Source organism: Oncorhynchus masou, chromosome 7 (genome assembly GCF_036934945.1).
Source record: "Oncorhynchus masou masou isolate Uvic2021 chromosome 7, UVic_Omas_1.1, whole genome shotgun sequence".
Taxonomy (NCBI): Eukaryota; Metazoa; Chordata; class Actinopteri; order Salmoniformes; family Salmonidae; genus Oncorhynchus; species Oncorhynchus masou.
Genome location: NC_088218.1, coordinates 18,935,118 through 18,961,897, shown reverse-complemented (window position 1 = coordinate 18,961,897; position 26,780 = coordinate 18,935,118). Strand labels below are relative to the sequence as shown.

General features: G+C 42.6%; 1 protein-coding gene across 3 annotated transcripts in view; it reads right to left on the bottom strand.

Annotated features, from left to right (window-relative positions):
* Positions 1–26,780, bottom strand: part of LOC135543456 (ATP-binding cassette sub-family C member 4-like) — a 42,314-nt gene that overhangs the window by 4,201 nt on the left and 11,333 nt on the right. The window contains exons 7-24 of one of the 3 annotated variants that reach the window (XM_064970733.1): positions 26,278–26,403; positions 13,630–13,879; positions 13,409–13,516; positions 11,222–11,311; positions 8,544–8,735; positions 8,329–8,423; positions 8,139–8,225; positions 6,116–6,212; positions 5,692–5,892; positions 5,418–5,555; positions 5,188–5,225; positions 4,989–5,095; positions 4,676–4,822; positions 2,193–2,272; positions 1,922–2,072; positions 1,554–1,820; positions 757–857; positions 35–382 (exon numbers count right to left, since the gene is read on the bottom strand). In XM_064970733.1, coding sequence (XP_064826805.1) covers positions 35–382; positions 757–857; positions 1,554–1,820; positions 1,922–2,072; positions 2,193–2,272; positions 4,676–4,822; positions 4,989–5,095; positions 5,188–5,225; positions 5,418–5,555; positions 5,692–5,892; positions 6,116–6,212; positions 8,139–8,225; positions 8,329–8,423; positions 8,544–8,735; positions 11,222–11,311; positions 13,409–13,516; positions 13,630–13,879; positions 26,278–26,403 — 2,623 coding nt within the window. The remainder of the gene's footprint in view (positions 1–34; positions 383–756; positions 858–1,553; positions 1,821–1,921; positions 2,073–2,192; positions 2,273–4,675; positions 4,823–4,988; positions 5,096–5,187; positions 5,226–5,417; positions 5,556–5,691; positions 5,893–6,115; positions 6,213–8,138; positions 8,226–8,328; positions 8,424–8,543; positions 8,736–11,221; positions 11,312–13,408; positions 13,517–13,629; positions 13,880–26,277; positions 26,404–26,780) is intronic. The other 2 variants (XM_064970734.1, XM_064970735.1) reach the window with 2 other exon arrangements.

Here is a 26,780-nt window from a genome sequence, read left to right as displayed (position 1 = left end):
AAAGTGGGAAAATACTTTCCCGAATGCACCGTACCTGAGGTATGATGGACATCTTCTGGCGCAGGTCATGAAGGCCGATCTCGGAGGTCAGAACTCCATCGATGTAGATCCTGCCCTCTGGCTCTGCCAGGCGGAAGAGCACCGATACCAGGGAGCTTTTCCCTGCACCCGTCCTGCCCACGATGCCAACCTTCTCTTTGGGCCTGAACATGACCTTCATGTCCTTCAGGACCACAGGTCCATCTGAGCTGTAGGAGAAGCTGACCCGGTCAAAGGTGATGAGGCCTTGGCTTGGCCACTCAGGAGGAGGACGCTTCTGGGTTTCCCAGGGTGCTTCACTCTCCAGCTCTGTGTACTCCACCACCCTCTCTACTGATGTCATCTGAGGACGGTGAATAAATTACCATATCAATTAAACAAACCTGGTTCTAATCTCGTCGACCGGCCCACTCTGAGACTGGGAGCTTCGTTAACCTTGGCCTTATGATAGTATGGCTTCTAAATTATAAAACGTTACAGAACTTCAATAATCCTCACCCTGTTTTCTTAAGTGAGCTGTTTCAGCTGAACATTCCTGAATTACAGGATGCAATTAAAACCCTTTGATTCCAATGAATCTTATTTTTGCAGATCTCTGGGTTTGATTATTTTCTCTGTGGATATTCATTCCCAGGTAAAATCCTTCACATATTGTAAAAGGGCCTGGGGAGCTGAGGGATGGACAATACCAGAGTTAGGACTTTAATGTGATCTTACCATGTTCTCCATCTCTGCACTCTGACGAATGGTCCATTGGAAGTTCCCAAGAAGGGTGACAGCGTAGGACAACACCAAACCCACAGCTCCTGCCTCCAGCCCTGATTTAGGACAGATAAGAACATTTACTCAATTAATTGGCCCACATAGCGTGTCATCAACCAGAAGCCACGGATATCAGGCAACGTCCGCAATGAGTTAAAGGCTAGAGCTGCCGCTTTCAAGGAGACAGACACAAATCCGGACGCTAATAAGAAATCCCACTACGAGCTCAGACGAGCCATAAAACAGGCAAAGCGTCAATACAGCACTAAGATCGAATCCTCTGGCACCCGTTGGATGTGGCAGGGCTTGCAAACGATCACGTATTACAAAGGGAAACCGAGCTGCCCAGAGACGTAAGCCTACCAGATGAGCTAAACGCTTTGAGGCTAGCAACACTGAATCATGCATGAGAGCACTAGCTGTTCCAGACGACTGTATGATCACGTCCTCCATAGCTGACGTGAGTAAGAACTTTAATCAGGTTAATATTCACAAGGCCGCAGGACCAGATGGATTACCATATGTACTCAAGAGCTTATGCTGACCAGCTGGCAAGTGTCTTCAATGATATTTACAACCTCTCCCTGACCTAGTCTGTTATACCTACATTTCAATCAGACCACCATAGTCCCTGTGCCAAAGAATGCCATGGTAACCTGTCTGAATGACTATTGCTCTGTAGTCTTAAGGCACTGGTCAAAAGTGCACTACATACGGTGTGACATTTAAGCAATAATAATTCAACCTCTTACCATCTCTGAGGAATAGGCAGCCGAAGGCGGTGACAGTGACAAAGGCCGCACAGATTCCATCCAGTCGGAGAGCGAACCAGCGAGAAGTGACCAGGAACAGGAACCAGGACTCTGTGTGCAGATCCTGATAAGTGTCAAAGGTGTTCTGGAATCTCTCCTCGGCTCTGAAGGCTCGGATCGTCCACAGACCTTGGAGGGACGAGGACAGGTGGGAGAAGACGGGACTCCGAGCTGCAGAACACAGGAAATACATAAACTCACACACGCCTGTAGACACAAAAAGAAATCATACACATTAATAGACCAAATGTACAATTATCATTTGTCCCTTGCCTCCCCTCACTGTCCCAGTCAGTCCTGTCACTCACTGGTGGACTCCAGGCGTTTGACGTCCCGTGACGTCTGCAGGAAGTAGTGCCTCAGAAACAGGAATATGATAAGTAGAGGAACGACAGGAATGAGGATCCAGGGCATGACTGCCGCTGCCACCGCCACCACGCCAATATTCTGCAGGATCAACTGTGGAAAATCGGATACGCCCCAGGAGACATGAGAAGAAAAGATTTATAGATACAGGATTTGGAAATCTTTCCGCCTGCCAAAATACATAGGTGTTCCCCTCTTGGGCTATAAACTCACCTGACTGAAGTCAACAAAGGTAATAGGTAGCATGGAATCCAGCTGGCCAATGTCCTTAGAGAACCTGTTGAGAATTCTTCCTGTGGTAGAACAGGAGGAAACAGGAGGAAAAACTGGTTGAATCAATGCCGTTTCCCATGTCATTTCAACAAAACAAATTCAATGTGGTGATGATTGATCAACGTGGAAAACTGATTGGATTTTTAAAAAGTCATCAACGTGCTAAGAATGCTATATTTGGATGACTATTCCCTATTGAAATTTGGTCTCTAGGTACTCTCTGTAAGGCCAGAGGTCACCATAAATCACGTCTTAATTACTGGTATCTGGGCCCCTGAGCCATAAAATCGACCATGAGTGTACTAAGCCATTAAGACGTTTAAATTGTATAGTCTATTCAACCCCAAGGTCTTAGCCTTGATTTAATGCTTTGGCACCAGACACGGGAGGATGAAACAGCGAACAGGTAAGGCAAGAGTATTTAGTTCCTCCCTCTCCTCTGGAGGGGGAGAGCTTTGCTGCAACGTTTCAAGGAATGTTTCGGTCTTTCCATGTGCATATGTTTGTCTATTAAACCTTTAAATAAAGAAGTTGTTCGCCTTGTATTTTGCATCAAGCATTTGTCTACAACTTGACCAGTTTTGAATTCCTAACAAACGTAAGGGAATTTGGTATTTTTTTCACCCAACTTTTAACCTAAATCCAACGACTGTGAAATATATATTATGTACAGACAATGAGGTTGGAGTCATTAAAACTCGTTTTTCAACCACTCCACAAGTTTCTTGTTAATAAACTATAGTTTTGGCAAGTTGGTTAGGACATCTACTTTGTGCATGACACAAGTAATTTTCACAACAATTGTTTACAGACAGATTATTTCACTTATGTATCACAATTTCAGTGGGTCAGAAGTTTACATACACCAAATTGACTGTGCCTTTAAACAGCTTGGAATATTCCTGAATGATGTCATGGCTTTAGAAGCTTCTGATAGGCTAATTGACTCAATTGGAGGTTACCTGTGGATGTATTTCAAGGGTTACCTTCAAACTCAGTGCCTCTTTGCTTGACATCATGGGAAAATTAAAAGAAATTAGCAAAGACCTCAGAAAAATAATTGTAGACCTCCAAGTCTGGTTCTCCTTGGGAGAAATTTCCAAACGCCTGAAGGTACCACGTTCATCTGTACAAACAATAGTACGCAAGTATAAACACCATGGGACCACGCAGCCGTCATACCACTCAGGAAGGAGATGCCTTCTGTCTCCTAGAGATGAACGTACTGTGGTGCGAAAAGTGCAAATCAGTCCCAGAACAACAGCAAAGGAACTTGATAAGATGCTGGAGAAAACCGGTACAAAAGTATCTACATCCACAGTAAAACATGTCCTATATCGACATAACATGAAAGGCCGCTCAGCAATGAAGAAGCCATAAAAAAGGCTATGGTTTGCAACTGCACATGGGGACAAAGATTGTACTTTTTGGAAAAATGTCCTCTGGTCTGATGAAACACAAATAAAACTGTTTGGCCATAATGACCATCGTTCTGTTTGGAGGAAAAAGGGGGAGGCTTGCAAGCCAAAGAACACAATCCCAACCATGAAGCACGGGGGTGGCAGCATGTTGTGGGGGTGCTTTGCAGCAGGAGGGACTGGTGCACTTCACAAAATAGATGGAATCATGAGGTAGGAAAATTATGTGGATATATTGAAGCAACATCTCAGGACATCAGTCAGGAAGTTAAAGCTTGGTCTCAAATGAGTCTTCCAAATGGACAATGACCCCAAGCATACTTACAAAGTTGTGGCAAAACGGCTTCAGGACAACAAAGTTAAGGTATTGGAGTGGCCATGACAAAGCCCTGACCTCAATCCCATAGAAAATGTGTGGGCAGAACTGAAAAAGTGTGTGCGAGCAAGGAGGCCGACAAACCTGACTCAGTTACACCAGCTCAGGAGGAATGGGCCAAAATTCACCCAACTTATTGTGGGAAGCTTGTGGAAGGCTATCCGAAACATTTGACCAAAGTTAAACAATTTAAAGGCAATGCTACCAAATACTAATGGAGTGTATGTCAACTTCTGACCCACTGGGAATGTGATGAAATAAATAAATCATTCTCTCTACTATTATTCTAACATTTCACATTCTTAAAATAAAGTGGTGATCCTAACTGACATTTTTACTTGGATTAAATGTCAGGAATTGTGAAAAAGTGAGTTTAAATGTATTTGGCTAAGGTGTATGTAAACTTCAGACTTCAACTGTATATACACTTTACACCAAATGTAAATCTCAACTAGATGTTAAAATTACATATGTTCCCAGTGGGAAGAGAACATTTAACCCTTCAACCCATCTCACCCTAACCGGTTTCAAAGCATTTTGAGGTCAGGAATCAATTCGAAGTAATTGTATTGTACACAACAAGAAAAAGACAACACAAACAGATTCTATTTCACAGGGGGGTTTCTCACCAATTGGGTTGATGTCAAAGAAACGTACAGGTGTCCGGAGGATAGAGTTGAACATGTGGTTGTGCAGAGACTGAGCAGCTTTCACCAGCACATTGAACATCACCAGACTCCTGGCAAAGCCAAAGATGACCGAGGCCAGAGTCAAACCTGAACACAGAGAAGGTGACTTGTCAGTCATTACACAATTTTCCCAAGCTTCATCCCAGGGAAGGGGACAACCTCATACTTACTTGCAAAATATTCCTTAAAGGGAGAAGGAAATATACAGTATATTTATATACAGTATATTTAGGAATGCTCTTCCTCTGTATACCTGCATAAATACCCATGAAGAAACGGAGGTCCAATTCTTGAGTGATGTTGAGGCCATTTTGGACAATCATAGTGCTGTTAATATTGAGTTTCTCCTGCTCTCCTGCCCTGTCAATCAAACAGCATTGTTATTTGAATGTTCACTATAGTCCAACTGAACTGTGAAACAAATAACTACTGTAACGATAGATGCTTCTTACCAATAAGCCAGCCACCAATCCTGAAGAACATACGCTACCTGTGGGTGACAAATTACATTATAGTTGGTTCGACCATTGCAATGTCATTGGTTCCAATGCACTGATGTGTTCAGAGTTAGATTTTGCACACATCTATCAGAAGTCAAAATGCTGGTATTTACTGTAGATGCTATGAGGTAGAATGGTGACATATGTCTATTCACTGCCTGACATTTTGGATGCGTTAATACCTCCGCGATGAGACTGAGGAGGACTGTGCCCAGCATAACCAGGATGCTGGCTCCTGCGTTTAAGTACTTGAAGTAGAGGCTGACGCCGATGTTGCCCTCCGATCGGCTCTCCTCTGCTACTGTCTGGACAAGCTCCTCCTGGGAGGAGACATGGACAGGTAATAGATGTTAACTTTTAACTAAGGGGCAAACATTCAGGGAGACTTCAGAATTAAAATCCTCCTAGTGACTGTATCTAAGGGCTTGAAAGGAAGTGAGTGGGGTTTGGACCCACCGGAAGCTGGTCAGCTCCATCTTTAACAGAGTGCATGGAGGAGGTGTGGGAGGATATTGAGTTCTGGGAAAAGGCATGTTTGACCACTGAGTGATTGTTGTTGGTTTGTGGCTCCTCCTCCTCATCCCTCTTCAGCAGGGAGGTGAAGTCAACCCCAGAGTGCTGCAGCTCGGAGTATGTCCCCCTCGCTACCACGTGACCCTGACACACACACACATACATTCACACGTCAACGCCCTGCCCGACTTCTGGAGTCTGTATTCATATGTAAATGCATATGCCTTTGGGTGAACTATTCATTTCATAAAGATTGAGAGCAGACGTGTTATTTGCTCAACAAAGTTAAAGGTAAGCAGAACTGCACCTGTGGTCCTATGTAGGTTACAAAACATGTGTAGAATGTTAAACCCTGCCAGGAACACACCTCCTTGAGGACGAGGATCTGGTTGGCTGCTTGGAGGTACTGCAACTGGTGGGTGACCAGGATGCGGGGCTTATTCTTCAGAATACCACAGATACACCTGGACACACAGACACATGGAGAGAGACAGACAGACACTTTAAGAGCAGTTTCACCCTACTGGTGAAGGCCTAAGGCCTGTTCTAACTACAGAGAATCCACATGACCATGAACATCCTTTTACTTGTAAATGCTATACAAAAAAACATTCCTGCCCTAAAGAAGCAGCCAGTAAGTAGACCTAATCTGAGTCTGGGAAGAATGTAGTTCAGTTGTACTAAAGGATAGTGGGGTAAGTTGAGCCACCCTTTATTTCTAGAAAACCATATGCAAAATGAATCATGTGACCAAATAAACTCAGCAAAAAAAGAAACGTCCTCACTGTCAACTGCGTTTATTTTCAGCAAACTTAACATGTTTAAATATTTGTATGAACATAACAAGATTCAACAACAGACATAACCTGAACAAGTTCCACAGACATGTGACTAACAGAAATGGAGTAATGTGTCCCTGAACAAAGGGAGAATCAAAAGTAACAGTCAGTATCTGGTGTGGACACCAGCTTCATTAAGTACTGCAGTGCATCTCCTCCTCATGGACTGCACCAGATATTCCAGTTCTTGTGGTAAGATGTTAGCACACTCTTCCACCAAGGCACCTGCAAGTTCCCAGACATTTCTGGGAGGAATGGTCCTCGCCCTCACCCTCCGATCCAACAGGTCCCAGATGTGCTCAATAGGATTGAGATCCAGGCTCCTCGCTGGCCATGGCAGAACACTGACATTCCTGACTTGCAGGAAATCACTCACAGAACAAGTAGTATGGCTGGTGGCATTGTCATGCTGGAGGGTCATGTCAGGATAAGCCTGTAGGAAGGGTAGCACATGAGGGAGGACAACAAGCTCAGTCCGATGATACTATGCCACACCGCCCAAGACAATGACGGACCCTCCACCTCCAAATCGATCCCGCTCCAGAGTACAAGCCTCGGTGTAACGCTCATTCCTTCAACGATAAATGCAAATCCGACCATCACACCTGGTAAGACAAAACTGCGACATGTCAGTGAAGAGCACTGTTTTCCAGTCCTGTTTGATTCAGCGACGGTGGATTTGTGCCCATAGGCGATGTTGTTGCTGGTGAGGACCTGCCTTACAACAGGCCTACAAGCCCTCAGTCCAACGTCTCTAATCCTATTGCGGACAGTCTGAGCACTGATGGAGGGATTGTGCGTTCCTGGTGTAACTCGGGCAGTTGTTTCCATCCTGTACCTGTCCCGCAGGTGTGATGTTTGAGGTGCAGGTGTTGTTACACGTGGTCTGCCACTGCGAGGACGATCAGCTGTCTGTCCGGTCTCCCTGTAGCGCTGTCTTAGGCGTCTCACAGTACGGACATTGCAATTTATTGCTCTGGCCACATCTACAGTCCTCATACCTCCTTGCAGCATGCCTAAGGCACGTTCACGCAGATGAGCAGGGACCCTGGGCATCTTTCTTTTGGTGTTTTTCAGAGTCAGTAGAAAGGCCTCTTTAGTGTCCTAGGTTTTCATAACTGTGACCTTAATTGCTAACCGTCTGTAAGCTATTAGTGTCTTAACGACCGTTCCACAGGTGCATGTTCATTAATTGTTTATGGTTCACTGAACAAGCATGGGAAACAGTGTTTAAACCCTTTACAATGAAGATCTGTGAAGTTAGTTAGATTTTTAAGAATTCTCTTTTGAAACACAGGGTCCTCAAAGGGACACTTCTTTTTTTGCTGAGTTTTAGGAAGAGGTCATCATTTCATAGTTGCACCATACCTCCCCAAATCATCTTGCTGCTCAATGTGTAAATGTAGTGGGTTGTTTTATGTTGTAAATGGGTCAAACTTTGAGCTGTTATTTTGTCTCTTGTAAAGTAATTATTTATCTCAATGGGACAAGTCCAGTAAAATAAAGGTTAAAAAAATACAACCTGTTCAGCTGAAACTGTGGTTCACTCACTGTTCAAACAGGTGTCTCCCGACCTCAGCATCCACAGCACTTAGAGGGTCGTCCAGCAGGTAGATATCAGCATCCTGGTACACAGCCCTGAGACACAACAGGGCTTTCAGATAGAGACTGGAGGATATTCATCTATAGAATGTACCTCAACTCATTTCTACTCTGGTATGAAGTGGAGCTGAATTCTTACCGGGCCAGGTTTACTCTAGCTTTCTGTCCCCCACTGAGGGTTGCTCCTCTGTCCCCTATCAATGTCAGGTCCCCGTCTGGCAGCAGCTCCATGTCCTAAACACAGAAGTGATAACAGCGACAACAGGGGTTAACAGTCATTGAACACAAAGCCATTACAACCACTGCAACACTCCTAGAATAAATACCATGAGAGCTCCAGTCAGTGTGTCTTACCCTCTTGAGGGCGCAGGCTCTCAGGACCTTCTCATACTTCTGAGGATGGAGCTCTTTGCCAAACAAGATGTTGCTGCGGATGGTTCCAGGGAACACCCAGGGCTGCTGGGAGGCGTAGGTCAGCTGACCTTTGACCCTCAACACCCCCTTGTCATGAGGCAGCTCCCCCAGGATAGCACTGAGCAGGGAGGACTATGGGAGATGGGAGGGTAAACAAGTGAGCTGGCTGATATGGCTTACTAGATATTTTACTATATGTACTGTGCATTAGGCCGTGGCGGTCACAACATTTCATCAGCCGGTGATGGTCAAGCAAATAACTGCCGGTCTCACGGTAATTGACTATTAATTAGCAAACACATTTAGCATCTCCTGGCTTCAACACACAGCCTACAGTATAAGCCACTGATGCAGACCTTTGGAACATCTACATTTTAAAAAGTCTAATAAATCCATTTAATATAGTCTACACCCTCACAATAGATTCAATATTTATTTTAGACAGGTCTAAAGAAACATGGTATGAAGAAATAGTAGTCTATTTCAGAATGGCTAACTCTGAGTTATCCTTATGTTATGCCATATGGCTGTGGGCTACACTAGTTCATTTAGCAGACAAGATTTGATTAGAATTCGTGGCATTACTTTATAGTATGAAGAATCCAATTGAACAAAGCTGAATAAAATAGCAAGGATATTTTCTCCAAACGATTTGAAGGAGTGCGCACATGTGGCTATTCCGTGTTGAGTGGTTATCAAAGATAGGTACTCCTATATGCTTAATATAGAATTATTAATGTAACTTTAGTTATTCTACAAATGTTGGACTATATGTTTTGAGTTTGAATACATTGTAAGGCTGCATGATGTGACTCTGATGATTTGAAAAACATTGCATGAAAGGAATGAGCCCTGCTTTGTTTGTTTTTTACACAGGCTGTACACACTTCATCACTCTCATTCACAACTTGACAAGCACTTGATAATGCCTCGAATTTCCCGGAGGCATTCTCTTACATCCCGTGTGGCCGTAATGTCCCCTAAACAAATCCATGCCTTTTGCAGCCAGTGGACACAGTGCCATTGGGCTCAATATAATAATTATAATTCCCTTCTTCCTGAGTATTGTATTCTCAAAAGCAGAAGGGTCTTTCTCACAGGCTACAAGTGAAGACAGACACGTCGGTGACGCAACTGCGGGCGTACTTATCCAATTCCAAGGTGCATATTAAAGGTATTGGAAGAACTGTCCACATGTACTTTTCGTCAGCCAACAAGATGAGTGGGCCTAACGAACAGTAAAAGCACTAGCCTATGTCAGTCTACACTACCCCATAGTACAAAAGGTGACCTATTCTGTGCGAGAAAGATATATATAGTCTGGGACAGTTGTGGGAAGCGATAGATCCCAAATTAATACAACCACCAGCATCAATAAACCTGTTTTACGCAATGAGGCTGAAGCAACAGATCAGAACGTTTAGCTTAAAATGTTGATTAACTATTTGGCTATTTCTTCACATTATGTGCGCAGCAATACGCACATGGCAGTAGGCTATAAGCGTGAATGTTCCATTAGCGGGAAAACACCATTATCAAAAGTAATGCTTTTATTATTAAGGTGCATTTTTATGGTGAAAATTCTTACCCAAACTTGAAACTCACGCGATGCTTATGTATACCATTTAGGCTCTACAGCCCTCATAAAGCAAATTAATGTGTTTAATTTTAATTTTATTTGTCCACTTTAGTTGTGATACAAACCTTATCAAAACATATAGGCCTATGGGCAAGGCTACATACAGTGTACATAAGGTGTGCAACTATGATTAGAAAAGGTGATAATATATAAGTGATAGGGTAATATTGTCATCCATCAGACTATTCTTGATTTAACACTGACTTTACATATACTAAAACTATCATCAAGGCAAATGGTAGCTCTTTGAAGAATCTCAAATTTGTTTATTTGTTTAACACTTTTTTGGTTACTACATGATTCCATATGTTTTATTTCGTAGTTTTGATGTCTACACTATTATTCTACAATGTAAAATAAAGAAAAACCCTGAAATGAGTAGGTATGTCCAAACTTTTGACTGGTACTGTATGTGTGAAATTTTGTTTTGATTTAAAATGGACCATTATCATGCACCTATCTCAAAACAGGGGCAGGGGAATCAAATTAATGTAATCTATGCACTTAAATAGCGAATGGAGGACGCTTGTCCCGTGGTTCATTTTGTTGGCCAGCCAGGTAGGCTATACTCATGTTGTAAAGAGATGCAATGTGCTTAATATTAGGAAAGTTGAGAAATAAATATAGCCTACCTATAGAAAGCTGATGGGGTCCTCCTCTTTTTAATAGAGGCCACCACTCTGTTTTCATGTGCGCTTGCATAGCCTATACAAATGTTGAGCTCATGGGCTTTCATGAAGTGTTTGATTACATTTTCGACACATTTGCATTGATGTCAGAGTGATTAGAGGGACAATAGAGTGCTGAGTACCAGGCAGTTAGTAAGTTTGGAAGGCTACTAATGACCATCAGAGCTTGGAGAAGCCTAATTCCTGTGACTAAATGGTAACGTGGATATTGACTGCCTTCATGACTCGTGACCGCCGGAGTGGCGGTAATATGGTCACAGTAACAGTCCTAACTATGCATGACCTCTGACCTTTCCAGCTCCCACAGGTCCAATGACAACAACGAGTTGCTCCGATTTCACTGTGAGTGACAGGTTCTGGAGAGACGGGGCTTCCAGACACTGTGGTGATAGAAGGGAGGGACATGTCATAGCAACAAATGAAGTTACCACACAGGACAGGCGTCTTCTTGTTTTGTACAGTGCGTTCGGAAAGTAATCCGAACCCTTGACTTTTCCCCACATTTTGTTAGTTTTGATAGGATTGGAATTCTGAACTTTAAATGTTATTAGTCATTAGTTGTAATAGAGACCTGAGGGGTGCCAGTTTATGGCCTGTATCACTTAGTTTCCTGCCTAGCAATAAAGATGCAATGTTTGTTCAGATGTGTAAGAGGAGATTCAGCATAGGAGAACAGGTTAAATATCAGTGCTTGTGTGAATGTCTTTGTCTAATGCAGCTGTATTGACACTCGAAAGAATAAACTTGGTTTGAGCTTTAATAGTGTCCATAGAGTTTTTACTCTGAGAATTAAAACATAACAGTTTTCTGCCTTATTCTAACATTGTTTAAATCGTTTTTTTTCCCCTCATCAATCTACACACAATACCCTTTAATGACAAAGCAAAAACAGTTTTTTGGAAATGTTTGCTAGTTTATTAAAAATTAAAAATAAATGATATTACAAATTATTATTTACAATGACGCCTACCGCACTATGGGACTCCCAATCACGGCCGGAAGTGATACAGCAGGGATTCGAACCAGGGACAGTAGTGACAACTCTTGCACTGAGATGCAGTGCCTTAGACCGCTGCACCCCTGGGCTACAAGCTTGGCACACCTGTATTTAGGGAGTTTCTCACATTCTTCTCTACAGATCCTCACTAACTTTGTCAGGTTGGATGGGGAGTGTTGCTGTTGGAGTGTTGGGAGCTATTTTCAGGTCTCTCCAGAGGTGTTCAAATCAGGTTGAAGTCCGGGCTCTGGCTGGGCCACTCAAAGACATTCAAAGACTTGTCCCGAAGCCATTCCTGCATTGTCTTGGCTGTGTGCTTAGGGTCATTGTCCTGTTGGAAGGTGAACCTTCGCCCCAGTCTGAGGTCCTGAGAGCTCTGGAGCAGGTTTTCATCAAGGATCTCTCTGTACTTTGCTCTATTCACATTTGCCTCGATCCTGACTTGTCTCCCAGTCCATGCCGCTGAAAAACATCCCCACTTCATGATGCTGCCACCACCATGCTTCACCGTAAGGATGGTGCCAGGTTTCCTCCAGATGTGATGCTTGGCATTCAAGCCAAAGTGTTCAATCTTGGTTTCATCAGACCAAAGAATCGTGTTCCTCATGGTCTGAGTCTTAGGAGCTTTTTGGCAAATTCCAAGTGGGCTGTCATGTGCCTTTTACTGAGGAGTGAATTCCGTCTGGCTACTCTACCATAATGGCCTGGATGGTGGAGTGCTGCAGAGATGGTTGTCCTTCTGGAAGGTTCTCCCATCTCCACAGAGGAACTCTAGAGCTCTGTCAGAGTGACCATCGGGTTCTTGATTAGCTCCCTGACCAAGGCCCTTCTCCCCCGATTGCTCAGTTTGGCCGGGTGGCCAGCTCTACGAAGAGTCTTGGTTGTTCCAAACTTCTTCCATTTAAGAATGATGGAGGCCACTGTATTCTTGGGGACCTTCAATGCTGCAGACATTTTTTGGTACCCTTCCCCAGATCTGTGCCTCGACACAATCTTGTCTTGGCACTAAACGCACAATTCCTTCAACCTCATGGCTTGGTTTCTGCTCTGACATGCACTGTCAACTGTGGGACCTTACATAGACAGGTGTGTGCCTTTCCAAATCATGTCTAATCAATTGAACCAATTAAGTTGTAAAAACTTTACATTGCTTTACTTGGCTCATCTCACTCTAGAAACTCTTGTGGATGGCCCGGGTGCCTGCAGGCTGACTCTGGTCGTCAGTTGAATGGTGTTTCCTCCGACACATTGGTGTGGCAGGCTTCCTGGTTAAGTGGGCGGGTGTTAAGAAGTACGGTTAGGCGGGTCATGTTTCGGAGGACGCACGACTCGAACTTCACCTCCCGAGCCCGTTGGGGGGTTGTAGCGATGAGGCGAGATCGAATTTGAGGAGAAAGATTGCAAAATACAAAAAAATGTAATAATAAACATTTTATAAAACATGTGGACATTAAATATTTGACCCTGCCAGAATATTCACCTTGTCCCAGTAGCAAATTAAGTCCTTGATCTCAACAGAGGCGTCTTTCTTTTCCTCCAGGGTGAATCTCATGTTGGGTCTCTCAATCTCATCCAACAGAAGGAAATTCTGTGGGTCAACAGAGAGATGATTCAGCCTAACAAACCTTACTAAACTACAATAACTCATTGCACCTTGGTGAGGCACAGCAGCCATTTTGTGCCAGATGATCTATAGAGTACCTTGATCCTGCGGATACTGATGATGGTCTCGAACACCTTCTCGATGGCCAGTGGGAAGAAGAGGGTCACCGTGAGCTTGATGGCACCATATAGAGACACTGCCACAAACACCCGGCTGGCTGAGATGGTGTTCCCCAGGAGGACGTAGACGGCAAAGGTGATGAAAACAATGATCTTACTGGCCGCAAAGAAGGAGGCCATGTTTAGGCCTCGCAGGAAGGAGCTAGACATGATCTTGGAGATCTCTTTCCTGAGGGAAGAATGAAAGTGAAGTCTTTCAATAATAACGCAATAAAACAAAACATTCTGTTAACACGTGTTAAATTCATGGAGTCTTTATAAATCTTTCCTTTAACCTGTAAAAGTCATTGGGGAGGTTCTACTAAGTTAACATATGGAATTGTTTTAAGATGGTCATACCATAAGGATCATTTAGCTATTTGATTTTGAATTTTAGGACACCTTTAGGTATATACAGTACCGGTCAAAAGTTTTAGAACACCTACTCATTCAAGGGTTTTTCTTTATCTTTACTATTTTCTACATTGTAGAATAATGAAATGGTGAAATAACACATATAGAATCATATGGTAACCAAAAAAGTGTTAAACAAATCAAAAAATGTTTTAGATTTGTGACTCAACACTTGGATTCGGTCTTATGTAGCAACATTTAAAAATATATATATTTTATTTTTTACATTAGATAAAAGTAGACTCAGAGCTACATAATGGTATATGATACACTGCATTTGAGGAAACAATGGGAAAGTAATTCTGCTTTGAAAGTTGATCAACTTGTAAACTCACTTGAGAAAACTGTCTTTCAATGTTTTGGTACTACTATTGGAGAGCCCTTCTTTGTCTACACCCATTCATAATTGTTCACACCGTCTTAAGCCTTAGCGCCACCCATCTCTTTAAAGGTTGATCCAACCATTCTGTACTAACTTGCCAGCTACTTCCAGACATCTAAGAGAGAGAGAACAGCTCACTGAATATTGCTCGCCCTATCGCACACTGGACGCTCTGGCCAATAAGTAGGATTGTTCAGAAAGCTCTGACCTCACAACTACAGTCAAGCACCCAAGCTAACTGGCTAACATTTTCTAGCTACTTCCTGACACATAATGAAAGAACACCCCACTCTGATCATTTTACTCGCCCTAGCAGAGCTGGTTATGCTTTTTTCATGTTATCTAGAGCATTGGTAACTGTGCTGCTTACAACAATAGTTTACTGACACAGCACATATTCAACGGGTGTTGAGCGTTCAAAAATGCATCAGTTATTCTGCGCTCTGGCACACTATGATGAGTCTTTTGTTAAGAAATGTAGCTAGATAGCTAGCTAAGTAAACAATGAATCCCAACACATGATGTAATGTTACTTCGCAAGCCAGCTAGCTAATGTTAGCTAGCTAGCTAACAGTACACTTTCACTTAAAATTAAAATACTTTGTCAAAATTAGAGTGAAGGCTTTCATTAAAAACTTCTTAGGGCTGAGATCCCGCAAACGGGATCGATATGACAACAGCCAGTGAAAGTGCAGGGCACCAAATTCAAAACAGAAATCCCATAATTAAAATTCCTTAAACATAGAAGTATTTCACACCATTTTAAAGATACACTTCTTGTTAATCCCACCACAGTGTCCGATTTTAAATAGGCTTTACGGCAAAAGCACCACAAACGATTATGTTAGGTCAGAGCCAAGTCACAGAAAAACACAGCCATTTTTCCAGCCAGAGAGGAGTCACAAAAATCTGAAATAGAGATAGAATTAATCACTAACCTTTGATGATCTTCATCAGATGACACTCATAGGACTTCATGTTACACAATACATGTATGTTTTGTTCGATAAAGTTCATATTTATATCAAAAAATCTCAATATACATTGGCGCGTTTTGTTCAGTAGTTCCAAAAACATCCAGTGATTTTGCAGAGAGCCACATCAATTGACAGAAATACTCATACTAAATGTGTTATACATGGAACTTTAGATACACTTCTCCTTAATGAAACCGCTGTGTCAGATTTCAAAAAAGCTTTACGGAAAAAGCAAACCATGCAATAATCTGAGTACGGTGCTCAGGGACCAAACAAGCCAAAAAGATATCCGCCATATTGTGCAGTCAACAGAAGTCTGAAATAACATTATAAATATTCACTCACCTTTGATGATCTTCATCAGCATGCACTCCCAGGAATCCCAGTTCTACAATAAATGTTTGTTTTGTCCGATAATGTCCATAATTTATGTCCATAATTTATGTCCAAATAGCTACCTTTGTTAGTGCGTTTTGTAAACAAATCCAAACTCACGAAGCGCGTTCACTAGGAGCAGACGAAATGTCAAAAAGTTCTGTTACAGTCCGTAGAAACATGTCAAACAATGTATAGAATCAATCTTTAGGATGTTTTAAACATAAATCTTCAATAATGTTCCAAGCGGAGAATTCCTTTGTCTGTAGAATTGTGATGGAACAGAGCTCGCTCTCACGTGAACGAGCGTCACGAGCTCAAGGCATTCTGGCAGACCTCTGACTCAATCCCCTCTCATTCAGCCCCACTTCACAGTAGAAGCATCAAACAAGGTTCTAAAGACTGTTGACATCTAGTGGAAGCCTTAGGATGTGCAACATGACCAATATCCCACTATCTTCAATAGGGAATGAGTTGAAAAACGACCAACCTCAGATTTCCCACTTCCTGGTTGGATGTTTTCTCAGGTTTTTGCCTGCCATATGAGTTCTGTTATACTCACAGACATCATTCAAACCGTTTTAGAAGCGTCAGAGTGTTTTCTATTCAAATATACTAATAATATGCATATATTAGCAACTGGGACTGAGTAGCAGGCAGTTTATCTGGGCACCTTATTCATCCAAGCTACTCAATACTGCCCCCAGCCATAAGAAGTTGTAAGACAGTTGGAACGGTTGGAACCATAAATCTCCAATTTGGACTCCAGACCAAAAGACAAATTTCCACCGGTCTAAATGTCCATTGATCGTGTTTCTTGGCACAAGCATGTCTCTTCTTCTTATTGGTGTCCTTTAGTAGTGGTTTCAAGTCAAATCAAAGTTTATTTGTCACGTGCGCCAAATACAACCGGTGTAGACCTTACAGTAAAATGCTTACTTACAGGCTCTAACCAATAGTGCAAAAACGGTATTGGGTGAATGGTAAGTAAAGAAATAAAAACAACAGTAAAAAGACAGTGAAAACAGTAGTGAGGCTATATACAGTAGCGAGGCTACATACAGGCAGCGGTTAGTCAGGCTGATTGAGGTAGTATGTAATGTAGATATGGTTAAAGTGACTATGCATATATGATGAACAGAGAGTAGCAGTAGCGTAAAGAGGGGTTGGCGGGTGGTGGGACACAATGCAGATAGCCCAGTTAGCCAATGTGTGGGACATCTGGTTTGTCGGGCCAATTGAGATAGTATGTACATATGTACATGAATGTATAGTTAAAGTGACTGTGCATATATGATAAACGGAGAGTAGCAGCAGCGTAAAAGAGGGGTTGGGGGGGAACGCAATGCAAAAAGTCCGGGTAGCCATTTGATTACCTGTTCAGGAGTCTTATGGCTTGGGGGTAAAAACTGTTGAGAAGTCTTTTCGTCCTAGACTTAGCACTCCGATACCGCTTGCCATGTGGTAGTAGAGAGAACAGTCTATGACTGGGGTGGCTGGGGTCTTTGACAATTTTTAGGGCCTTCCTCTGACACTGCCTGGTGTAGAGGTCCTGGATGGCAAGCAGCTTAGCCACAGTGATGTACTGAAACGTACGCACTACCCTCTGTCGTGCCTTGCGGTCGGAAGCCGAGCAATTGCCGTACCAGGCAGTGATGCAACCAGTCAGGATGCTCTCGATGTTGCAGCTGCTGTAGAACCTTTTGAGGATCTCAGGACCCATGCCAAATCTTTTTAGTTTCCTGAGGGGGAATAGGCTTTGTCGTGCCCTCTTCACGACTGTCTTGGTGTGTTTGGACCATTCTAGTTTGTTGGTGATGTGGACACCAAGGAACTTGAAGCTCTCAAACTGCTCCACTACAGCCCGGTCGAGGAGGATGGGGGCGTACTGGGTCCATCTTTTCCTGTAGTCCACATTCATCTCCTTAGTCTTGGTTACGTTGAGGGATAGGTTGTTATTCTGGCACCACCCGGCCAGGTCTTTGACCTCCTCCCTATAGGCTGTCTCGTCGTTGTCGGTGATCAGGCCTACCACTGTTGTGTCATCTGCAAACTTAATGATGGTGTTGGAGTCATCATGCAGTTGTGGGTGAACAGGGAGTACAGGAGGGGACTGAACACGCACCCCTGCGGGGCCGCTTTGTTGAGGATCAACGTGGCAGATGTGTTGTTACCTACCCTTGCCACCTGGAGGTGGCCGCCAGGAAGTCCAGGATCCAGTTGCAGAGGGAGGTATTTAGTCCCAGGGTCCTTAGCTTAGTGATGAGCTTTGAGGCCATTATGGTGTTGAACGTGGAGCTGTAGTCAATGAATATCTTTCTCACGTAGGTGTTCCTTTTGTCCAGGTGGGAAAGGGCAGTGTGGAGTGCAATAGAGATTGCATCCTCTGTGGATATGTTGGGGAGGTATGCAAATTGGAGTGGGTCTAGGGTTTCTGGGATAATAGTGTTGATGTGAGCCATGACCAGCCTTTCAAAGCACTTCATGGCTACAGATGTGAGTGCTACGGGGCAATAGTCATTTGGGCAGGTAGCCTTAGTGTTCTTGGGCACAGGGACTATGGTTGTCTGCTTGAAACATGGAGGTATTACAGACTCTGTCAGGGACAGGTTGAAAATGTCAGTGAAGACACCTGCCAGTTGGTCAGTGCATGCTCGGAGTACACGTCCTGGTAATCCATCTGGCCCTGCGGCCTTGTGAATGTTGACACAGTTGTCCGGAACAGCTGATGCTCTCATGCATGCTTCAGTGTTGTGTGCTTCGAAGCGAGCATAGAAGTTATTTAGCTCATCTGGTAGGCTGGTGTCATTGGGCAGCTCGTGGCTGTGCTTCCCTTTGTTGTCCATAATAGTCTGTAAGCCCTGCCACATTTGACGAGCATCGGAGCCAGTGTAGTACAATTCAATCTTAGTCCTGTATTGATGCTTTGCCTGTTTGATGATTTGTCTGAGGGCATAGCGGGATTTCTTATAAGCGTCTGGGTTAGAGTCCTGCTCCTTGAAAGCGGCAGCTCTAGCCTTTAGCTCAGTACGGATGTTGCCTGTAATCCATGGCTTCTGGTTGGGGTATGTACGTATGGTCACTGTGGAACAACGTTATCTATGCACTTATTGATGAAACAAGTCACTGATGTGGTGTACTCCTCAATGCCATCGGAAGAATCCAGCAACATATTCCAGTCTGTGCTATCAAAACAGTCCTGCAGCTTAGCATCTGCAACCTCTGACCACTTTCTTATTGAGCGAGTCACTGGTACTTCCTGCTTTAGTTTTCGCTTGTAAGCAGGAATCCCAGGAGGATAGAGTTATGGTCAGATTTGCCAAATGGAGGGTGAGGGAGAGCTTTGTGCTCGTCTCTGTGTGTGGAGTAAAGGTGGTCTAGAGTTTATTTTCCTCTGGTTACACATTTAACATTCTGGTAGAAATGAGGTAAAACGGATTTAAGTTTCCCTGCATTAAAGTCCCCGGACACTAGGAGTGCCGCCTCTGGATGAGCATTTTCCTGTTTGCTTATGGCCCTATACAGCTTGTTGAGTGCCGTCTTAGTGCCAGCATCGGTTTGTGGTGGTAAATAGACAGCTACAAAAAAATATATAGATAAACTCTTTTGGTAAATAGTGTGGTCTACAGCTTATTATGAGATACTCTACCTCAGGCGAGCAAAACCTAGAGACTTCCTTAATATTAGATTTTGTGCACCAGCTGTTATTTACAAATAGGCGCAGACCGCCACCCCTTGTCTTACCGGAGGCAGCTGTTCTATCTTGCCGATGGACTGAAAACCCCGCCAGCTGTATGTTATCCATGTCGTCGTTCAGCCACGACTCGTGAAACACAAGATATTACAGTTTTTAATGTCCCGTTGGTAGGATATCCTTGATCGGAGCTCAATCATTTAGTTATCCAATGATTGCACGTTGGTTAACAGGACTGATGGTGGAGGGGGATTACTCACTCGCCTACAAATTCTCAGAAGGCAGCCCGACCTCTGCCTCCCTTTTCCAACGTCTTAACTTCATGCAAATGATGGGGATTTGGGCCCGTTCCTGAGAAAGAAGTATATTCTTCACGTCGGACTCGTTAAAGAAAACATTTTTGTCCAGTTCGAGGTGAGTAATTGCTGTTCTGATGTCCAGAAGTTATTTTCGGTCATAAGTGATGATAGCATGTGAGAGAAAAATCACATATTTACCTTTTTTGTTTAAAAATAGTAGTTAATAATTAAAAACATGCAACTTCTCCTCATGTTAAGGCCAAAGAGAAGCAGAGCCAGGTCTCGTGGCTGGATAGTGTTGGCTGTTCATGGTGAGAGGGATCAGGGGACCAGACCTGTGATGTAACTGAAAGCTGTTTGTTGGCAGCTGGTGAAGTTAATGTGACTTTGCTCCCTCTGTGAGGCCCTGCTAGAGGTGCCTGGCCCTCAGCCAAATACTATAAACTACACACGCATATGTGCCTTCAGAAAGTATTCATACCACTTGACTTGACTCCACATTTTGTTGCGTTACAGCCTGAATACAAAATGGATTGCAGTGATTTTATTTCTCACCCATAATATAGCCAATAGCCCATAATGACAAAGTGAAAACATGTTTTTAGAATTTTTTGCTAATTTATTGAAAATCAAATACAAAAATATCTAATTTACATAAGTAAATACTTTGTAGAAGCACCGTTGGCAGCAATTACAGCTGTGAGTCTTTCTGAGTAAGTCTCTAAGAGTATTCCACAACTGGATTTTGCAACTTTTCCTATTATTCTTACTTTTTTATCTCAAAATCTTTCAAATTTGTTGTTGATCACTGCAAGACAACCATTTTTAGGTAGATTTAATTCCAAACAGTAGCTCGGTCACTGTCTTATTGGTAAGCAACTCCAGTGTAGATTTGGCCTTTGGTGTTTTAGGTTACTGTCTTGCTGAAAGGTAATTTATCTCCCAGTGTCTGGTGGAAAGCAAACTGAACACGGTTTTCCTCTAGGATTTTGACTGTGCTTAGCTCCATTCCATTTATTTTTTATCCTGAAAAACTTCCCAGTCCTTAATGATTAGAAGCATAACCATAACATGATGCAGTCACCACTATGCTTGAAAATACAGAGTGGTACTCAGTAACGTGTTGTATTAGATTTACAGCAACAGTTTTTGACAACTCATCCACATCGTCTCTGTAATTTACACAGTCATGCTTTGCCTTCATGGCAATTGTGTAGGCTACCTCAGGTATTTCTGTATGGGAATTGTTGCTCATTTCAATCAAATAATTTCACTATCCATGGCATATTTTTGAATTCCTGGTTTCTGAGCTGGTTTCTGTAGGCTATTCAACAAGTGGAATTATTTGTGGAAATCGATGCAAGGGGTGGACGCCTCAGCACCCCTAGTTCCCACAGCTATGACTGGCTATAAGATCTGGATGGATCATTGTAAATGCACGTTTACTAAAATCTCCCTTAGCCCAGGGCTATGGTGCAATATGAACGTGCTTAATATGTTGTCTTATGTCAAACTTTATTTTTCAGGAAGTACACAGAGATATATCCACCGAATGGACACGGTCACATTGGCTATATGCTGCGGGTAGTGGCTCGCAAGTATAATCCATTTCTTAGCCTATTATCTGACGATATTCATTGTTACTCATTGTCACTTCATTCTTAAGTTCTGCACATAACGCAGAGTCATTATAGCGTAGTCTTCTTTGTAGCAGATATCATGCCTGCACAAATCAATAAAATCAAATGTTATTGTCATATATACAGGATAGATAATCTTGTTCACTCATCATAGGGCTATGCCAATTTGATCATGTCATGTTGATCTAGCGCAGTGTAGGCATTATGTATGGTTTCTGGTGTATAGACCACGGGCCTACTCTTTCCCCTTAACATGTTGTGCTGTTTCCTCTTCCCTTGCTATTGCTCTCTCCTCTCTATTAAGTCTATTAGAATGTATGGAACGCCATAACATCGGCACGTCTTTCATGGTCGTGCCCGGCCAGCCGTGAGCACTCCCGTACACTGGTCTACACAGGCTGATTGCTGTCGTGCTGTTCACAGCTATATGATTTGGATAGGAGTGGACTTGGAACTAAGGTGCTGCAGTAACGGCCATTACAATTATCAAGTGCCCCCTCTGCTGTCAAGGCAGGCAATATCAAACACCATTTGCTAAACAACATGCAATTTAGCTATCCTCTACAGGGAAAATGGTACATCTATGCTGTTGGTAGTGGCTCAACGTATGGAACACTAAATAACACTGGTGTGTCATCCATGATCGTACCCTGGCGGGTATGAGAATTCCCGTCCACTGATCTACACAGACTGAGTACTGTTCAGAGCTTCTTGGCTGCATAGGAGTGGACTTTACTAAGCTGAACTCAAGATAACTTGTTGAATGGCCTCATTGACAATCCATCTCAGCAATCGTGGTCTGTAAGCTAGTCATTTATATTTGATTTTAAGTAACCTTGCTCAAGTGAAGCTTTGCAACATTAGTCATTTGATCAATCGATTCATCAGCGACTCATATATGTCATCAATGCTTTATGAGCTCAATAAACCTACTGCTGCATTTAACTCTTGGCATTTTTATATAATCTCATCATAAACAAAATGTCTTCCGTTTGCTTGATATCAGCCCCAGCAATCAGTTCTCCTGGACTCCTGACTCCAATTAGCTTTTGGAAAGGTCATTAGCCTAGGGGTTCACATACTTCTTCCAACCTACACTGTGTATGTTTAAATGATGTATTCAATGTAGACAAGAAAAATACAATAATGTGTGTTATTAGTTTAAGCACACTGTTTGTCTATTGTTGTTGATGAAGATCAGATCAAATGATATGACTAATTTATGCAGAAATCCGTTTCATGTTAACCATGCATATAGCTTATATCGTGTGGCTGGGTAGACATACACACAGATGTCTCATTTCATCCATAAACATTCCATATGATACTTTCCAATACAGCATAATTACCGGCCGCAAAGTATTCAATAAAATTCCTTATGATATTCTGTCTCTGTTGTCATGTTAAGCCTGTACTCGATTGCAGGTAGCCTAGTGGTTAGAGCATTGGGCCCAGTAACCGGAAGGTTGCTGGATCGAATCCCCGAGTTGCCAAGTTAAAATTCTGTCGTTCTGCCCCTGAGCAAGGCAGTTAACCCACTGTTCCCTGGGCGCTGAAGACGTGGATGTCGATTAAGGCAGCCCCCCGCACCCCTCTGATTCAAAGTGGTTAGGTTAAATGCAGAACACACATTTCAGTTGAATACATTCAGTTGGAAAACTGATTAGGTATCCCCCTTTCATGATTGAAATGCTCTTTAAAACCCCCAAGGTCGATGTCTGCGCCCCCTCTGGAATCTAATCAGCACAAAAATACCCATAAAAAAAATTGGTCAATTTAAGCAAGAGATATCATTGGATGTGTCTCAATCTGCCTAAGATGCACTTCCGCATCTGCGGTAAAAGGTGACAGAGATAAAGCGGTGTCTGTCGGACCATGAGACATCTGGAAAATCTGTCTTCTCACAAAATCGTCTGAAGTATCTGAACGGTTTGGCATACAAATGAATATGACTGCTGAGAAGATGAGAATCTCACAAACACGTACATGTTGGGGCCTCACAAGACTCATCCGAAGGTCCCCTGGTACCAGTAGAAAAAAATGAATGGTAGTATATATGGAGACTGTTTAGTGCCAAAAATAAGGGGTGTGTGGGCAGAACGCTTTTTCAGTTCTGCCCACACATTTTCTATAGGATTAAGGTCAGGGCTATGTGATGCCACTTCAATACCTTGACTTTGTTGTCCTTCAGCCCTTTTGCCTCCACTTTGGAAGTATGCTTGGGGTCATTGTCCAATTGGAAGACCCATTTGCGACCAAGCTTTAACTTCCTGACTGTTGTCTTGAGATGTTGCTTCAATATATCCACGTAATTTTCCTACCTCATGATGCCATATATTTTGTGAAGTGCACCAGTCCCTCCTGCACCAAAGCACCCCCACAACATGATGCTGCCACCCCCGTGCTTCACGGTTGGGATGGTGTTCTCCGGCTTGCAAGCCTCCCCCTTTTCCTCCAAACATAACGATGGTCACTATGGCCAAACAGTTCTATTTTTGTTTCATCAGACCAGAGAACATTTCTCCAAAAAGTACAATCTTTGTCCCCATGTGCAGTTGTAAACCGTAGTCTGGCTTTTTTATGGTGGTTTTGGAGCAGTGGCTTCTTCCTTGCTGAGCGGCCTTTCAGGTTATGTCGATATAGGACTCGTTTTACTGTGGATATAGATACTTTTGTACTTATTTCCTTCAAACAAATGCATTACATTAGCTATCAAATGTGAAGTAAACTCAACTGAGTAATGGGGAATGGAGACTTAACTTGAAAATGTGGAGGATACCTCTTCCTGGTTCCCCGACTTACGTTTTTTTATACTGTGTTTTGCATGTTCAGGTTGCTCTCCTCACAGGCAGTTTAGTGTATGTTTTTTTCTGTTGGTGAGACGAAACTGCCAAACCTCTGAAAGGTATTATTGTGCGTCTGACTTGCAACACAAGATTTGTTCAAGTCTAAAATGTTGGTCCATAATCGTAACATGGTGTTTGTATGTTCACAGATGAAATTTCACGTTTACGTTCATGTTTCACGCATGGCCTTTCTTACATGCTAACCAGACCGGACACGTCGTGTGCGCGAGCATCCTGCCTCTCCCATCTCCTCATTGGTTTATAGAAGCAGGTACCCACGTGCCATCTCCTCACTGGCTATACCCACGTGGGTGATTGAAAGATGAAATGTTTTGATGAAATGTTTTGCCGGTTGTCGTGGTAATACTAAACAATGCTACCTTATATAATGTTACTTACCCTACATTATTCATCTCATATGCATACCTATATACTGTACTCTATATCATCGACTGCATCCTTATGTAATACATGTATCACTAGCCACTTTAACTATGCCACTTTGTTTACATATTCATCTCACATGTATATACTGTACTCGATACCATCTACTGTATCTTGCCTATGCTGCTCTGTACCATCACTCACTCATATATCCTTATGTACATATTCTTTATCCCCTTACACTGTGTATAAGACAGTAGATTAGGAATTGTTAGTTAGATTACTTGTTGGTTATTACTGCATTGTCGGAACTAGAAGCACAAGCATTTCGCTACACTCGCATTAACATCTGCTAACCATGTGTATGTGACAAATAAAATTTGATTTGATTTGATTTGAATACTATGAAAGTGTAGATGCCAATCACCATATAAGTTCAAAAATGAAAAAGCCTGGAAGGAGGAGAGATGACTGGAAACGATTTGGTTGGCCGTTTTATGTGTGGATTAATTGTCGGAGTGTGCATTTCAGGTAAAATAACAACTCAAAGTTTATATCCCAGGACAAATTAGCCAGCAACAGTAAGCTAGCTAAATATAACAAATTAGCTTGCAAGTGCAAGATAACTAGCTAAATTGCCATACATGTTTGGTGTAGGGGGACAAAATAAATTTATGCACGATGGCGCACGTGCGCAGCCGGTTTGGGTTCCGTGTTACGATCCTAATGATACGTATGTTCAACCTATTGGCAGGTATCTGGCTCCATAAGCGCTCCTTGATGTAGCATGGGCAACATTTTCCATATCCTCAAAGGTATCTGCCGTTGCGAATATTAAGACCACTCTGTGAGGCACATCAATCTACAAGTTGAACATGGTGATATTGTAGACTTCTAAATTGATAGTGCAGTTTGTTTAGGTGATTTTACAGCTAATTAGCCACTTTACATGCTGATATTGTCTTTATATTACTGTGTGTAGTGACATGTGTTATCTAGCTAGCTAGCTAGCCAGCCCATAGAGAGAGCATTGCATTGTGGATTTTGTAGTTGACTTGAGCTGGAACAAGTCAAGTTATAACATTAGTTTACGAACAATATTGTTCTCACATATTAGTGTTATTTAACACTGTAAATTAAAGGAACGAGGGGTTTTAGGTGGATTTCTCCTTTAAGTTGAACATGTGCTCTTTATGACAGAATGTTAAAAATAGGTGAAATAAGTTACACTACACAGAAGGTATTCATTTGGTGGAACGACCCATTTACTTTCTGGTCTTCGATATTCCCTTTTGAAAACTACAGGTGCAAACATGCAAAAAGTTATTTTCAAATTAAATCAATACATATTTATTCTCCCATAAGGGAAATTCATGTAAAAAAATATAGCTGCAAACAGCCATGGTGGGGTTCAAGCACCATGGCTCCACCATCAAGACAAAATGGACTGTACAAGGAATGTGAATGTTAAAGGGATCAATCCCATCTAGCTGGGGGACCTTGGTTTATCGTATCATTTGTGTATCTAGCTAATAGAAATAAACATATACCATTTATGTTACTAGTGTAGTTTTTACCTTCGGACTTCATTGACGAGTGCTGAGAAGGGCTTTTCCCAGGCATACATTTTGATGATCCTGATTCCAGACACCACTTCATTCATGGTGCGTATTCTACTGTCTGTGAGGACAGCAGTTCTACTCCTGCAATGAAAGGAGTTCCCTCAGTCAGTTCAGACATATCTCCTTGTGAACAAAAACTTCTGACATTTCCTGAGTTTAATGAACCAATGGCAATGTTTACAATTAAGATAGCTCTTTCGTAGAATCAGAGAAGTCTGCATTGCTTTAGGGTTTCATAGCGCCTAATCAGAACTATTACGTCCAGCACTTGTGTCGTTGATCATGTGAACAACTTCCCAAGCAAGTGTTCACAAAGCTAACTTTTCTTCACATGTGCTTGAAGTGTTCCAAGAGGTCATCTTTACAGTCATAACTGAAAAGGGGTTTAAAACATGGGCATCATTAATATAGGTTGACCTAAGGTACCTCTATGACATAATCATTGAAGCATAGGAAAC